The 14,271-nt window shown below is 55.6% G+C and overlaps 4 protein-coding genes across 4 annotated transcripts; 3 read left to right on the top strand and 1 right to left on the bottom strand.

Annotated features, from left to right (window-relative positions):
- Nucleotides 1–443: 443 nt before the first annotated feature.
- Nucleotides 444–3,979, top strand: B0I36DRAFT_316676 (fungal-specific transcription factor domain-containing protein). The gene is made up of 3 exons (XM_046153062.1): nt 444–958; nt 1,266–3,024; nt 3,092–3,979. The coding sequence occupies exons 1-3, from the start codon at nt 773–775 to the stop codon at nt 3,922–3,924; spliced, it is 2,778 nt and encodes a 925-aa protein (XP_046014731.1). The 5' UTR covers nt 444–772; the 3' UTR covers nt 3,925–3,979.
- A 6,372-nt stretch (nt 3,980–10,351) lies between these two features.
- Nucleotides 10,352–11,253, top strand: B0I36DRAFT_82697 (uncharacterized protein). Its single transcript, XM_046163406.1, has 2 exons — nt 10,352–10,429; nt 10,532–11,253. The coding sequence occupies exon 2, from the start codon at nt 10,687–10,689 to the stop codon at nt 11,137–11,139; it is 453 nt and encodes a 150-aa protein (XP_046014730.1). The 5' UTR covers nt 10,352–10,429; nt 10,532–10,686; the 3' UTR covers nt 11,140–11,253.
- Nucleotides 11,254–11,914: 661 nt separating this feature from the next.
- On the bottom strand, nt 11,915–13,225 carry B0I36DRAFT_82694 (uncharacterized protein). The gene has a single exon (XM_046163405.1). The coding sequence runs from the start codon at nt 12,959–12,961 to the stop codon at nt 12,158–12,160; it is 804 nt and encodes a 267-aa protein (XP_046014729.1). The 5' UTR covers nt 12,962–13,225; the 3' UTR covers nt 11,915–12,157.
- Nucleotides 13,044–13,575, top strand: B0I36DRAFT_360141 (uncharacterized protein; the record flags this gene model as incomplete). Its single annotated transcript, XM_046158252.1, has 2 exons — nt 13,044–13,219; nt 13,488–13,575. 2 exons carry the CDS (start codon nt 13,044–13,046, stop codon nt 13,573–13,575), a joined length of 264 nt encoding a protein of 87 aa, XP_046014728.1.
- Between the last annotated feature and the right edge of the window lie 696 nt (nt 13,576–14,271).

Below are 14,271 nucleotides of genomic sequence, written 5' to 3'. Positions count from 1 at the left end.
AACCACATGGATCTGCAGGAGCTATACAGGACCACGTAAATGTGGATACCACGCCACTCACGGCAAGTTCCGTGTCCCTTGGATACAAATACTGGGTCGTCACACAGGCATGGTCATTCCTTGCGAATCATGATGTTAGCCGGAATCACAGACTGGGATGCGCCTGCCGGTACTCCGAGGCCAAGTCATGACACAGTACGAGCCACTGGGCTTAGTGCCATTACTAGACACACATCCCCAGCTAGCCCTGGACATCAGGCTCGGCGCCTCTGTCTGCTCCCCCGACCACGCTGTCCAAGACACACACAGTGACCTGCTGCTCAATTTGGAGCCGGGGGAGGGGTTGACACTAAGGCTGGTCGGTAATTCGCTAACCGAATAGATAGCATGTTGCGATCCACAGGTCGAGACGCCATTTCTTGCGACCCATGTATCGGCAGCCATCCCATTTTATCATAACTCACAACGTTTCGCAAGCGGTGGTGTGAGGCTCTCTCACTCCACGACGCAATCAGCTGTACACCTCAGTCACTCGGAAAACGCCATTTTACGGATAACGACGGCTCGGGGTAATAGGCAACAGTCCCTCGCCTGAGCAGGTTTCATTCGAGAAGCTTGCTAGGGACGCTACCGAGACATCACACTAGCGCCCACTCCATCACCAGTATGGGTGTCTACTACGGCGCGCGGGCTTTGCGAGAATCGTGACGTTTAGAGGAGATTATTTGGCACCTTGATGGAATTAGACTGAGCTGCAGATCTCGACAGCGCCATGCCGCCCGGCCGGCCTTCGAAAAGGACTGGCGAGTCAGCAGACGGCAACTCATCGGACGAACACAGCATCAAAGTCAAGACGCAGCGGACACAACGGGGATCGACGCAGAGCGACTTCTCAAGCGTGGTCAAGAGCAAGCTTCAGTCGTACACCCGTACAGGTCAAGCATGCGATCGTTGCAAGGTGAGCAAAATCGAAGTACCTCGCTCTCAAATCATCGTACCAGCACGCCGGTTGGTTCCCTTCGATTTTGGGAGCGGCCTTGCCCGTTGGAGTAGTATGACGGATCTGGTCACGCACCTACCCGTGGAGGCCAGGCAAGGGTGAATCCTGCACTGGCCTCTCGGCGCCATCTTTTCTCAGATCATGTTGTTGATCCGGAAGATGACATGGCTCAACTCTCCCAGCCGCGCTGCAGCACAATTTCTGCCTTTAGATACCACGACTCTCGACAATTCAAAGAGTAATCTAACATGGCAATGTTGATCAGGTCCGCAAAATACGTTGCGATGCGTTGCCCGAAGGGTGCTCGCATTGCATTAGTCAAAACTTGGAATGCTATGTCACGGATCGCGTCACCGGTCGCACGGAGCGCCGTGGCTACACACAGGAGCTTGAGCGAGAGAAGGCAGCCATGCTGGCACAGATCCGGACGCTCGAAAAGATGCTCGAAGCGAACGGAATACATGCGGCGCGGTTCCAGTGGCCTCAGTCCTTTGACTCCCCAGGGCGCTCGTCATCGCGCTCACAACTCGACATAAGCAACCAGGACGTTTCCCAACAGGCTTCGCACCTCACGACGCCTATGGGTCCTTCCTCTCCCTTTACCAACAGTGAGAGCACTTCTTTGAGTGTTACTCAAGACGCCAATCCAAATCGACCACAGCTTGTTGCATTCAAAAGTTTGACGCTGTCCATTCTTGGAAATGACATCGATCTCGGCGCGTTCGGAGAGACTGATCTCCCAGATCCTTCGCTCCGCGTCCCCGACGTGCCCCACCACTATTCTCCAAGCGAGAAGATGATTTTGCATATGATGCTCAACCTACAGCGTCCCACAGATGTCGAGCTTCCACCGTGGAGTGAGGCACTCCGGTATGCGGAATGGTGGTTCGCAAATATCTATCCGTTCCTGCCCATTCTGCACCGGCCAACCTTCCTGTCGAATCTCAAACTGCTTTACGAAGACCCAGCATCGCCTTCATTAGCGCCCGCGGATATTGTTAGCATCCACGTGGTGTTCGCGACGACATTGCGTCAAATCAGCTTTACCTCGCTCGATCACTCGAAGCGACCACATCTAGTCGCATGGTCCGAAAAGCACTACCACTATGCTCTTGGGAGATTTTCTGAGCTTGTCGCATCGCGGAATCTCCAGGATGTTCGAGCAATTGCACTCATTCTTTTCCACGCGACGAGATTCTCGAAGCCTAGGGTCAGTGCCTATGTCGCAAGTCAGGCCATATCCCTTGCAATGGAACTGGGTTTGAATCGAGCACGCCCCTCGCACGCCCGCACAGGCAGGCTGGAAGAGGAGATGCGCAAGAGATTATGGTGGGCAATCTTGTGGTTGACAATCACGATATATGGTCGCACGGGACGGCCGATGCCGATAGGATTACATGATATGGACATCGATTACCCGGACGCATTGTCCGACGAAGTTCTCGAAGAGCAGAGCGGCAACACTATCGGAGTTCCGGCCTGCCCTTTCCTCGTCGGTCTTTGGATTATGAAAGCCACGAGGATGTACCTGCATATGTACTCCAGCATATACAGCATTCGATCCAAATCATCCGCATATCTCGTCTCGCTACAGGCACTTGAACAACAGCTCAAGAACTGGCAGGATAGTCTCCCTGATAGTCTTCAGCTTACCGAGGCGGATGTCGCAGACGCTGCAGTCAGCGACTTCCACGCACTATATATCCACTACACCAGCCTAAATCTGCAGCTGTACTTGCGCCATCCCATGGCGCTGCCGTCCGAGGATCCCGCGCTCCTGGACAGCACTCTGCAGGCCAACGAAGAGAACTCGAAACGCCTGCTCAGGTGTCTCCTGGCCCTACACAAAATTGGATGGCTTGAAGCCACATGGCTTGCTCTGGGGACGTATACGAGTGGTGCCTTTCTGCATCTGACGTCTTATTGGCACAGAAGGAATATCCTGAACGAGCATGATATGCTTGACCTGCGGCGAGACATGATGTCCTGGTTCATGATTATCAATGAGACCAGCCAACTTCTTGGTGAGGAATAGCACGACACAACAAGGCTGTCAGTATTTGAGACTAACAGTTGTATACGTATTTGCAGACAATGGACAGAGACTATCTGCTGCGATCAACGACATAATCCAACGCGTGCTAACGTGGATCGAACATGACTATCACCGACTGGCAAACGATGCCCGGTCCTTACACACACCACGAGATATGGCCGCCAAGCGCACAGCTCAAGAACCAGGACAGATACCACATATGTCCTCGATGGTATCCAATCAGCGCCTGGCAGATTCTTCGGGCAGGGGCAACGTGACATACGATTTGCCCTCGAGGACTGGCTTCTATCCAGATCCTTCTGTATCCGACCCCGGGGTGTACGGCCAGCCCATGGGCTATCCAGGCACACAACTGCAACCTCCGAATCCCGGGGCGCCCTATAATCCTGGTCACCCATTTACTTACGAGGGACAGATTAGAATGGAACCACCGCATGGCCACGAGCACAGCTCAGGGCCGACTCCACGGACCGGCGCCGCAATGGACCCGTATGCGCCGGGCGGGGCACCACCACCAATGTCCCAAACCTCGCAGTCCATCATGTGGCGCCCTCCAATATCGACGACCAATACACACGATATCCAGGCAGGCATGGCGAACCCGAGCGGAAGCGGGCCTCATGGAGGCGCAACATGGAGCGACTGGAGCACGCCCGTCCCTGGCAGCCAAGAGCACCGTTATGGGTCGCATTCTCTCGTGGGCATGGGTCCGGGCCCGCGACAAGAGACGCGCCAGGACAGTGGCATGCCGGTAGGGCCTGAGATGGAGATGAACATGGGTCCTGGCGTGCCTGTTGCCGGGAACGAGATGCCTTGGCCCGGATTGATGTACCCAGCAAGCTCGGAGCGGCAGCAGAGGCCGCAATGACATGATGAAGGAGCCATAGCAGAAGCGAATAATGATGAACTCTATTGCCGTTTGACTATCCTTTGTGAGCCCATAAGGCTTTGATACTAACGCTTTCCCCGCCGAGGTGCTTGGAGAATTCCTGTCCAAGCTGAAGTGACAAGTAGTGGTGACGATCACAAGCATGGAAGTGCTATGCTTTTTCTGCACTAAAAGTATCCACGAGCACCAACGAAGCTTTCAGCTCAGATCGTGGGACTTGCTCCACAACCTTCAGCCCATACCAGAGAGCCTTGTGGGCTCCGAGAAGGATAGGGCTGTCACACACTGCGCGCTGGTGTCTAGTACTAGACAAAACTGTGTTGGGGCCACGGGATGTGATCATTGTGCCTGCGGGCGGGCGAGTCGCATCAATCGGAGCCAGGTCCGATGGCTGATAGGTTCCAGTGGATCGGGAAAAAACTAGGCTAGGATAGCTGCTAGAAACGCATGGGGGGAAGGGGGGAGGGGAGGGGGGGTGAGATGTATATTGGAACATGGGAGTGGAGAAGAAAACGACACCTTTCACACTCCTTCCTACTGTACCCATGCATTTCTTTGTTTGCCCGACCCAAGCGCGCGCCCTGCAGGCTGAGGATCCCCAGCCTAGAGCTGGGCGCATGCGTGCCGTCGTCTCTGTGGTCTTGTACCGCAAAGCATGCGCACCTCAGCAGGTCTTTCCAAGGCGTGGACGTAGGGAGAGTCAGGGTCATGAGCCAACACACATGATTTTACCTTGAGCTTTTTTTTGTTTTTAGCTGCGACATCCCTGTGTGAGCTGCCCAGGTGTCATGCTTTCCACTACCCTCCAGGGGCTTGGCGAACTCTAAGTTCTGAGTTAGCCTAATGAATCCTTACTATTATCTGAGCGGATGTGATGTGTGGCGCACAAACATCTCTTTGACAAAACGTCCTCCGCAATCGCCTGCGATCCCAAAGCAAGCAGCTGAGATCGCAACGCCGCGCGGAACAACGACTGCAATCGCAACACATATATGAAATATACGTGCATACACCAAAAGAGAGCCCAGGACCAACAACAACACGTCATGTCAGAGACTCCTCGGCTGCTATGTAGGTGGACCCAACCACGCGCCTGGACGCGCCCCCCTCCATCAGGGCATATCCGTGGCATTCCCGGGCGGCACGTTTCCGCCTCCGCCAGATCTGGACTTACTTTGGATGGATCCGTGATCAGATTTGCCCGTTCCATGCGCGCGTATACATAGGTGACTAAGCGTTACTGGCTCCGTTAGTCACAACAAAACATGTCCTCCGCGGAGCACGTCGGTCGAGCACGTGCGGCCACCTACCTATTCTCACCGACCCGCACCGCCAGAGGGAGGGGGTTCCACGTAAACACATTGGAGAGTGCCCTGGCCTGGTCTTTTTTCATGCCCAGTGGCCCGCGAACTGCTGGCCCTGGACCCTTTGATGAGAGGCTCGCAGCAATCTGAAACGAGGCAGGCAAGGGTAATATGCAAGCGAAGCTCAAGGTCAGCAGCAGGGAGAAGGGGGGGGGGGGGGGGGGTTGCTGTCAACGCAGGTCGGTGAGCCAGACAGATCTCGTGGGTCCGCGGCATCGTGGAGCTTTGCTGAGCCCCCCCTTCCGCCTTTCCCCCCTGCCTGCCAGGCCTGCTTGCGCCATGGCACGAACTACTGGGGCCTTCAGTCAAACCCACGTCAAGCCTCGGGATATGTGTCGATTCTCAGAAGCCCGTGTGCCACGCTAGCGGCTTCGAGGAATGGGCTTTCCCACTGTCTCTCTCCCCCCGAAAGGTCTAGCATTGCATCCCAGGGCAGGGCAGGCTGTTAGGCTACGGGCCTACGGCAAAGGGCCTGTATGTGGGCCGGTGGTCCATTGGCTCCGAGGACGTCTCTCACGTACGTTGGTCAATTAATATCAGATCGGATTAGGCATATGTCCGTCGTCAGAAAGCAGCGGGATGCAGATTGAGTGTGCTGTAGTCTCGGACGAGCTCGGACTGGTCGTTCACCACCACGCCGCCTCTCTGCAGACTTGGCGCGGCCAAGCAGGAGAACCACCGCGCACAAGTGGAAAGCAGGGCGACACCTAGAGGAGACCAAAATATAAAATCGGAACTGTCAAAAATAAAATTTCCAAAAAATTGGCAAGCTTGGACCGGCGTGTGGTGGTCAGGCGGCGGGCCTAGCGTAGTCTTCCCCCCCGCCCCGTCACAACCTGTACCCTGGCTGGAAACGTATGCAAGCACGGCCAGCGACATCCAGATTCTGAAGGTGCTTCTCTCGGACCAATCAATGCGTGGGAAAAAACGCCCTTGCCCACCCGCTGGGATGGACGTACCAATGAGGGCCAGCCGGGGCGGTCGACCGGAGCCGGCCCGGATCTTGGGGGTTCTCCCCCCCCTCTGTGGGTGTGTGTGTGGGCGTGTGTTTCCTACCCAGTTAGGACAAAAGTGCCTGCCTGGGCAGATCAACCCGTTGGGCTTCCAGATTGCCTGGCTGGGCACCGACCGGCCACATGCATGGCAGGCGGGCACAGCACAGCACAGGTCCTACGGTAAGTACAGTGGTCATATTCCATCACCATCACGCCAACAATATCACGGACTCTGTCTGGGTCAAAGACTCGCGAGACAAGAGCGATCACGAGACGGCGCCTGCCTCCCGGAGAACTCGGCCTGTCGCGCCATCCTGAGTGTTGTTCATGAAGTCGTCCCAAAAGTTCTGGACGATGCTTGCCGGGCGATCATTGACCCAACCAGCGAGGGCACATTATTTTTCGACAGCGGTCAGGGCTTTCAAGGCCCTCCCCCCATCCGTCGTCCTCCCTCCCTCCCCCTTTGGGGATGTCGATCATCATCGAGCAGGGTCGCCCAAGTCGATTGCTTTTCGACTGCGTATGTAGGGTTGAGCTGGAACGGGCGTGGGCGCGCGCGCGTGCGCACATCAGCACATCCGCACAGGGAGGGTGTGGGTGCGAGGATCGCAGCAACCATGTCCAACGAGCTCCATACAGTATCATGTATCTGTGCGGCGCTGTCCAGGTACCTCACGGGCACGTACGCAACGCCCGCCGGGGGGGGGGGGCGGCCCCTTCAGCGGCAAAGCAAATCGTGCCAGGGGTTACGGCTGCCCAAGTCGGGCATCGATAGAGCGAGAAAACTAATTTATTAGCTTGCCACGGCGGCGGCGGCACACTGGACAACCGATAAGGAGGCGCCGCCACAGCTGTCCAGGTTTCATTCTGGCTGTCTGTCCAGGGCCTTCATGTTGTGCATCGCCCCAAGGTAGTATTCCGATTCGCCTACCCCGCGTGTACCGCGGGACACTGACGGCGGTTTCCATGCTGCTGCTACATTATCAGAGTTGCAGAGAGAGGTGCGCGAAAAGCAAATAGCCAGGTGCCGTCTGTCACGCCTATGCCGGGATCGATCCAACGTGCAAACCATCGCGTCCTTGCTTCAAAGCATCGCGGATAATTAGGCGATACAATACGATGGGGATCCCTCCCCAATGTTGTATGTCTCTGGAAATATTGCATTCACTCGTGTGCGTCCCACTTGCGAAGGGGCGGCCTTGTGGCAGCACCAGGCATGCTCGGTATCATGCCATTCATCTTTCTTCTCTCGACCATTCGAGGCCGTTGTCTTGGAAGATGGACTGGAGGCCCAAAAGGTATGTTCCAGGCCATCGACACACCGCCGCTGCTCCAGTGCCAAGAAATCACGCGGTCTCGTTGGTCACGATCAAGTCTCGTTCTTTCACGATCTGCAAGGGTCCTTGGGTTTCAGAATAAGGATCGCGCGAGTGGCGCCTTGCTTTTATTTTCTTATTCCCTTGTTGGTTCTTGCCCCCCCTCCCCCCCTCACGCGGGGCGAGGCTGTGGACAGAATAAACCGGACAATGTAGATCCATGCTGTACAGCACCTGTTCAGTTTATTCTGTCCACAGCCTCGCGGGGCATCAGGCAGGCAGGTCAGTGTGAGTCCGTCTTGGTGTTGGTGGCTGTGATCCTTGTGTCAGATCCTGCACATTGGTTGCCAAAGCAAGGGCTCTGGTTTCTGTGAGCTGGTGGTTGCTTGTTTTCTCCCAAATGGGCGTGTGCTTCCGGCCCGTAGCCGGAGCTAGCTCCCACGGGGGCGCGGGCTGTCACACAACGGATTCCCGAAAGGGTTCTTGACCTCTGCCATTGCCATTGCCGTCCTGCCGCACCTACCTCCAGGCCTCTCTGCTCACCGCCCCTGTTGGGTCAGCGCGGATTCTGAAGGGCCAGTCAGAACTGTGCTGGCGAGAGTGCTGTCCATCACGGCGCGGGACGTGTTCTGGTGAAATAAGCGAAGAAGATAAGGGCCGTTCAACGAGCGCTGCTTTGGACGTGGGGGTTAGGAGGGCATCGCAGAGCCGAGTCTCGTCGGAGGCCCAGGGGGGCTCACGTTGGCCGACCACATTCCATGCCTGAGGGCCAACTTATTCCCGGAGGACAGAGTGAAAAGCTGGTTCCATGTCTCATTTCGGGATTTGAAGGATAAATTCCTGCCAAGGCGGGAACTTTTCCAAGCAATCAGAGGCCGGCCCTTTGGTGACACTAACGCAGCCTTTGCCCCTCATAAAGGATGACTCCCTCCGCGCGCGTGGAGAGAGGGGGAGGGTAGGCTCCTTGGAAGGGGTGTCGGTGTAAAAAGGACGCACCCTTGGTGGATCTTTGCCAGTACAGTAGCTCGCCGCCCTGGTTTGATGGCTTCCTTGCCGTTTTATGGGGGGGTGTATATGCTGATGTCCCTTCCCATACATTGGTCCGCCCCGCGGGAGATCAGTCATGCACATGTTAAACATGATCAAGACGACGCCAACGAGCATGGCCCGAGGAGCCGCATCCCGGCAAGCAATATTCGGGTATCGGAGCTGCCGCCGTTGGGCGTTGATCTGCAGCAAATCCCTGGCTGGGGCTTCAGAAGTGAAGCCCCAGGCTGGTCAGGCAGGGTTTGAAGGTCAGCAGGTGGAATCAATGTTGGAAGAAGGGGTCGGCCGAACTTTGCTACGCGAGTAAACCATAGTCGGCGGTTTTCACCTGAAGTCTTTCATTGTTGCGGTCGCAAACCAGTGCACGTAGCCTGCCGAGGAGACTGGCAGAGGCGGCTGTTATTACCCATGATTGCGGCTCATTTACGTTTGCACTAGCTCATATTCGAGCTTGAAACAGTAACAATGACAGCAGAAGCATGACAGACATAGTGACGACAACCTCTTCTGGTGGGGGACGCCGCTACACGGACGGGTTGCTCGCCCAGACTCCCAATCTCAAGGGACGCCCTGCTCGAATGGTTCCTCGTCTCTCGGACCGTTGGGCAGGGCCTGGTCGCATGGGCCGAGTGGTATGCAGCGCTGCGAGCTCGCTCTCTACTCTAAAGAGAGTTCTCACCCTTTTGTCTGGCGCATTCTCCGACGGGGCTCCGTCCCGCCAAGAGCATGACAGCCACCGGCCCTACACCCCTCCTTGTCTATACGAGTGGCTCCACAGCTCGAGAGGCTGAAGGTTAGCGTGGCATGTGCTCCTGGCAAACAGCAAAGTCTGAACCTTGGAGAGAGGCTTGAGAGGGGCCACACGAGAGCGTATGGCGTGCCGAGGACGCGACGATGTCCATGCACCAGAGGCCTGTCAGACGCAGGCCCGTCCATTCATCTGGCGCAAGACCTGGACCCTGTACAGTGTTTAGGGTTTACTGGCAATGGGCGCAACCACGGCTTGTGGCTAAACTACATGGGTCGCTGTCGTGGACAAGGACTGACGAAGAGGGGGCTGTGGGAGAAGGGAGTGTAATTAGTGATGTACCGTGTCGATTTGCACGGGCCTTGCACTTTACACCCAAGCCACAAGAACTGCTTCGTCTCCAAGGTGCAATGGTCCAGCCACGCCCCATGTGGCTTGCTGCGTTTATCTTCGATTGACGTGATGATACATACTTGGACTGAATACTCCGGATAGCAATTCACGAGTCACCCACGACCTCAAACATTCATTCGGCCACAACGCGCTAGTCTGTCAGACGTTCGGAGTTTTTTGGGGGCCAGCTGCTGGCAGCACATGGGCACCACTCTGCGGCTGCATCGCTTAGCATGCCTGCGCCGCCGATGGCAAGTTCCGTCTCGGGCCGTGGATCGTAACGAAACCCCTGGCAGCCGCGACACGTCATTAGAGCCCAAGCATTTGCAGCAAGACGAAAACGCCAAAAAAAAGAATCAGGGAACCCGCTGTGGTGATGCTTCTTGCGTGCCCGGGCGCAATCCACGACGAAAATGCGACCAAACTGCCTGGATGGGTCCAGATGAGACTATACTCCAACCGAGCCATGTTATAATCTCACAGGGGCGGCCCCTCGCGCCACAACGTTGCTTCCCAACCTCATCGACTACACATCGTCACAACCATGGAGCCGACAATGAGGCAAGCATTGGAGAGCCAGAGACGAGGGTCAAATTCAGACCGAAAAGTTCCAACGAGGCGGTCTGTCTGATCCCTTTTTGATGGCTGGGACGGTCCACTGGCGGCGTCAGGCGCAGGTATTGAGCCCCAACTTACTCAATAGTCAACCGGGAGGAGGAGTAGACGCAGAGAAAGCTGCTCCACCATGGCTGAGGATCCCAAACGAGGCTGCCGTCGCCTCGAGACGACCGCCGCTTTATCCTGGTGGTGGGTCTGCTCTGTTGAAAAGAGTGGCATTGTCACGATAGGAAGCCAGCCCGGGCGTCTTGGCGGTATACATGGCATCGCCAGCTCTGCAACATGAGCCCCATCTTGGACGTCGACAGCGGCATCGGCATCGACATCGGCGTCGACTCTGCCAATGGCATCACATCACGGGAAATGAGGCCCAGCCAGCCCGCCAGCCTCCCTTGCGCCAACAGCGTGCTGCAGCAGCTCCATGCTACATTCACACGCCGCGCGGCGGCTGCAAAAGCCAGGGTTGTTGGTCTTTGGTGATGCTGCGTACATCCGCCTTCCTTTTCCCAGGCATGCACACTCGGTCCTTGCCAACACTGCAGGTCTGTGTGGGCAGGATACTCCGAGACAGCAGGCCAAGTACCGCGCGTATCCCGGGCCGAGACGAGGACACAAGAAGGACCACATCTGCCGACCCTCATGCGGCTCGTGTCATATTAGGGACACGCCAACAAACACCGAAAGGAGCAGCCTTCCCGAGACCCCGGTGCTGACGCATCTGGCAAGCACGAAGCCGGGCCTGCCTGCCTGCCGCATCCAGCCTTGTCTTGACAAACGGCATGCTGCTCGCCCTTTGCTTCTTGGCAGATTTTTCGAGTGGGGGGGGCACGTGATATGAAGATATTCAGACTCCATCCGGTGCTTGTGTATACTCCATGAGAGCCAGGGGGGCTCGCGAGCGTTGACAAGGTTTGAGCTGACATATTCCGGATGGAGCTGTGATGGTTGGCAGGTGTCACTTTACTGAGGGGAGTGAGTGTCTCGTGTGGCAGAGCAGCAAGGAATGGTTTGATGCCTGGAGACAGTCGCATGACCACCTTCGACTTGGGGATTGCGCGTCTCAATGGAACTTGCCGAAGATCCGGTGGAACTTGCCGCAGGCCCGGTCAAATATCAGCACAGGTATGAGTGCGTTGAGGTCAAGTCAGGCTCTCGGTTGAAGGGTCACTCAAGCCCAAGACGGTGCCCACTTCCTTCTGGCTGAGGGCTGTTCAATATGTGAGCATCAAGCTTTGAGGTGCTTGGCGAACCGGTATTATCATTACATCTGGCAGTGTGGCTCGCCGGCCATCATATTTTATAGGCGAAATAGCGAGTCCATAATCGCAACGCCCTGGCTGTCCTCTCAGGCCGGAATGAATTTTGCTAGAATAGCTTCAGGCAGACTTTATCAATGTTAGTTTTCCTTGCGCCCCTTGCTTCGAAGTTGTCCCAGGCATAGTGCATAACAATATTACTGATAACAATGGCGAACGGGACAGGGCTCATGCTAATTGTACTGCAGAAGGCACATCCGTGGCTTTAGCAGGAATATCTCGACAGCCTCGCAACACGTAAGAGATTCTGTAATCTCTTCTATCAACCCCTTCCCTGACCCTGCCCGCCGAAAGTCTCCCGGATGGCTTCCGCGCGGTATGTATCACACCGAACCAGTCGTGCAACCCCACAAGTGTCTAGGCGAATGCTACCTTGCACGGGCGCCTTGTCCGCCGCCAATGTCGTGTTATATCATCATGACCGCCGTACGAGGCCCTGCTCAGGGTAATCCATGCATAGTACACCATTGGGAGCAACAGTAATAGCATTGAACCAGCTTACCCTCGCAAAGCTCACCTGCACGAAATTGGGCACAAATGGTAGCACATGTCTGGGACGACGGATCCTTCTACACGTGGCTGGGGCGCGGGTTCCGATACGTGGCGGCCGGATTGGAGTACAAGGCTCTCTCAGCATCCACCAGCTGTGGCAAACAAGTTGTAACTGCGTTCGCCTCGTCTGTGAAACTGTGCCCCCTTCGGATGTGCGCACGTGGATGTCCAGTGGGAGCCGGTCCACTGCCACGAGCTCCGTCATGTACCACAAAGGGCCGAAGCTGGCGGTTTCCTCGAAGCGCACGACCTCGTCACTCGTGGCCAACCATTGTGCCTCACATGCGGAGCGATGAGAGGCATGGCGTTGAGCATCGTGAAGCTTGAAGCTCACCTGACGCTCTTGGGCTCTAAGCTCGCTCGCTTGTAATGTTGCTATTGCCACAGATGTCAGCATGTTTGGCCCGGAATCGTTCCCCGGCTGTACGAGGGAGAGGCCAAAGCCATCGTGATGTTCCTTCGCACAGAAAAGATCACATTGCACGTTCTCGTCTACCGGCTTGGCGAATGACTTGTACTTAGATATCAGCTTGGAGATGTGTACAACCAAACACTGCTTCGGACATCTCGCTTTTCCATGGATCAGAGAATCATGTTGTATATAGCTATGGCCAGTAGCTATCTTAAACTCCCGTCTTTGAACCAGACAAGCAAGCCTCACGCGCATCTCGCCTAGCCATCAACCGCTCCATCACTTCAGAGACTGATTCACGAACCTGGGCTTCTTTCATTCCGATAGTCCCATCAAGATGAAGTTCATTGTCCTCTTCACAATCCTGTCCGCCGGCACCACCATGGCATTGCCAGCAGCTCTCCAGCAGCGCGACACAAACGGCGAGAGCGCCTTCACGCCACTACCGTACGGCATGAAGTCGACGCCCGACTGTCCCGAGTGGAAGGACTATTGTATACACTGTGACGAAAGGTTGGTCGCCATTCTGTTTCGGCACACTTCCATGGGATGAGTGAACGTCGAGTGAACCATCTCATCCATCATGCTCTGGAGGGAATTGATGGTTGATAGTCATCTTTGCCGCTGTGTCTATCCTCTCTGTAACGTTTACCCATCTGGTTCAGTTGGGCTTCCCATCCATATCGTTTCTGTCAACCGATACCGTCTTTCCTCGTTTCGACTCAAAATGTACTTCCTCGGGCACTCTTGCTAACCTCAACCCGTCATGAATGACATCAAGCGACTTCGACTGCATCACCAGCCCAGTCTGCGACTGGTGCCGCACGTACGACGCCTCCTGGGGAGGGAATAGAGTCGCCCAGAACTAGGACGGAGAAATCTGCGCCGCGCCGTTTCCGCGCCCGGCGTGGGAATATTTAGGGACGGATCCCCTTCGCAAACCAAGGGGGGGACGCACGCGCGCGCGCAGCGGTAGCGATACTGCTGGACAGCATGATCAGTCCAGGCCTGTCCTGGACACCGCGCCGATCGGAGGTGAGAACCAAGGCTAGGAGCGCTGCTGGGGTTTTTTTTTGGCATTGATTTCGTTTGCGAAGAATTTAGGTTGCAAAGATGGGATGAATCGCTTTCGTGAAACGGAACACACCTTCATTTATCACCTTTTCTTGTTCCCGATTTTTTTTGTTCTTTTTTTCTTTTTTATAATAGCAATCCAATCATCATCGCCTCCTCTTCCTTTTAAATTTGAGAGGAAATGAACAGAGCCGAAGACAGAGATGTCAGCCACACAAACCGAGTTTCCTGACCCCAAAGGACCGTGTAAAAACACTCACCATGCCAGTTCGCGAACCGAGGCCCTGTGAGTGAGCCCAGATAGCTAGCTATCCCAACTCAGTATCCAAAGTCACTGCGCTTTCATAGACACGAGAAATATAACGATCCTTTTACATTTATTCAGAGCCTGTTCTAAAGAGTTCCAGATGCTCGGTAGACAAGGTGTCCTGCCCTGGAGACGTCTCTCGGTGCATAAACTCTCAAAATCTCAAGATAATTCCAGGCCGGAA

This window comes from Microdochium trichocladiopsis (assembly GCF_020744255.1).
Source record: "Microdochium trichocladiopsis strain MPI-CAGE-CH-0230 chromosome Unknown B0I36scaffold_3, whole genome shotgun sequence".
In the NCBI taxonomy this organism is placed as follows: domain Eukaryota; kingdom Fungi; phylum Ascomycota; class Sordariomycetes; order Xylariales; family Microdochiaceae; genus Microdochium; species Microdochium trichocladiopsis.
Note: the sequence above shows the minus strand (reverse complement) of the source record. Positions and strands in the feature narration are given on the sequence as shown.

Bases quoted from the DNA above. Each gene is read 5' to 3' on its own strand.
- B0I36DRAFT_316676 (XM_046153062.1), top strand. From the start codon at position 773: ATGCCGCCCGGCCGGCCTTCGAAAAGGACTGGCGAGTCAGCAGACGGC. The intron at 959-1,265 runs GTGAGCAAAATC...AATGTTGATCAG, and splicing joins AAGCATGCGATCGTTGCAAG to GTCCGCAAAATACGTTGCGA. The intron at 3,025-3,091 runs GTGAGGAATAGC...ACGTATTTGCAG, and splicing joins TGAGACCAGCCAACTTCTTG to ACAATGGACAGAGACTATCT.
- B0I36DRAFT_82697 (XM_046163406.1), top strand. From the start codon at position 10,687: ATGGCATCGCCAGCTCTGCAACATGAGCCCCATCTTGGACGTCGACAG.
- B0I36DRAFT_82694 (XM_046163405.1), bottom strand. From the start codon at position 12,961: ATGCGCGTGAGGCTTGCTTGTCTGGTTCAAAGACGGGAGTTTAAGATA.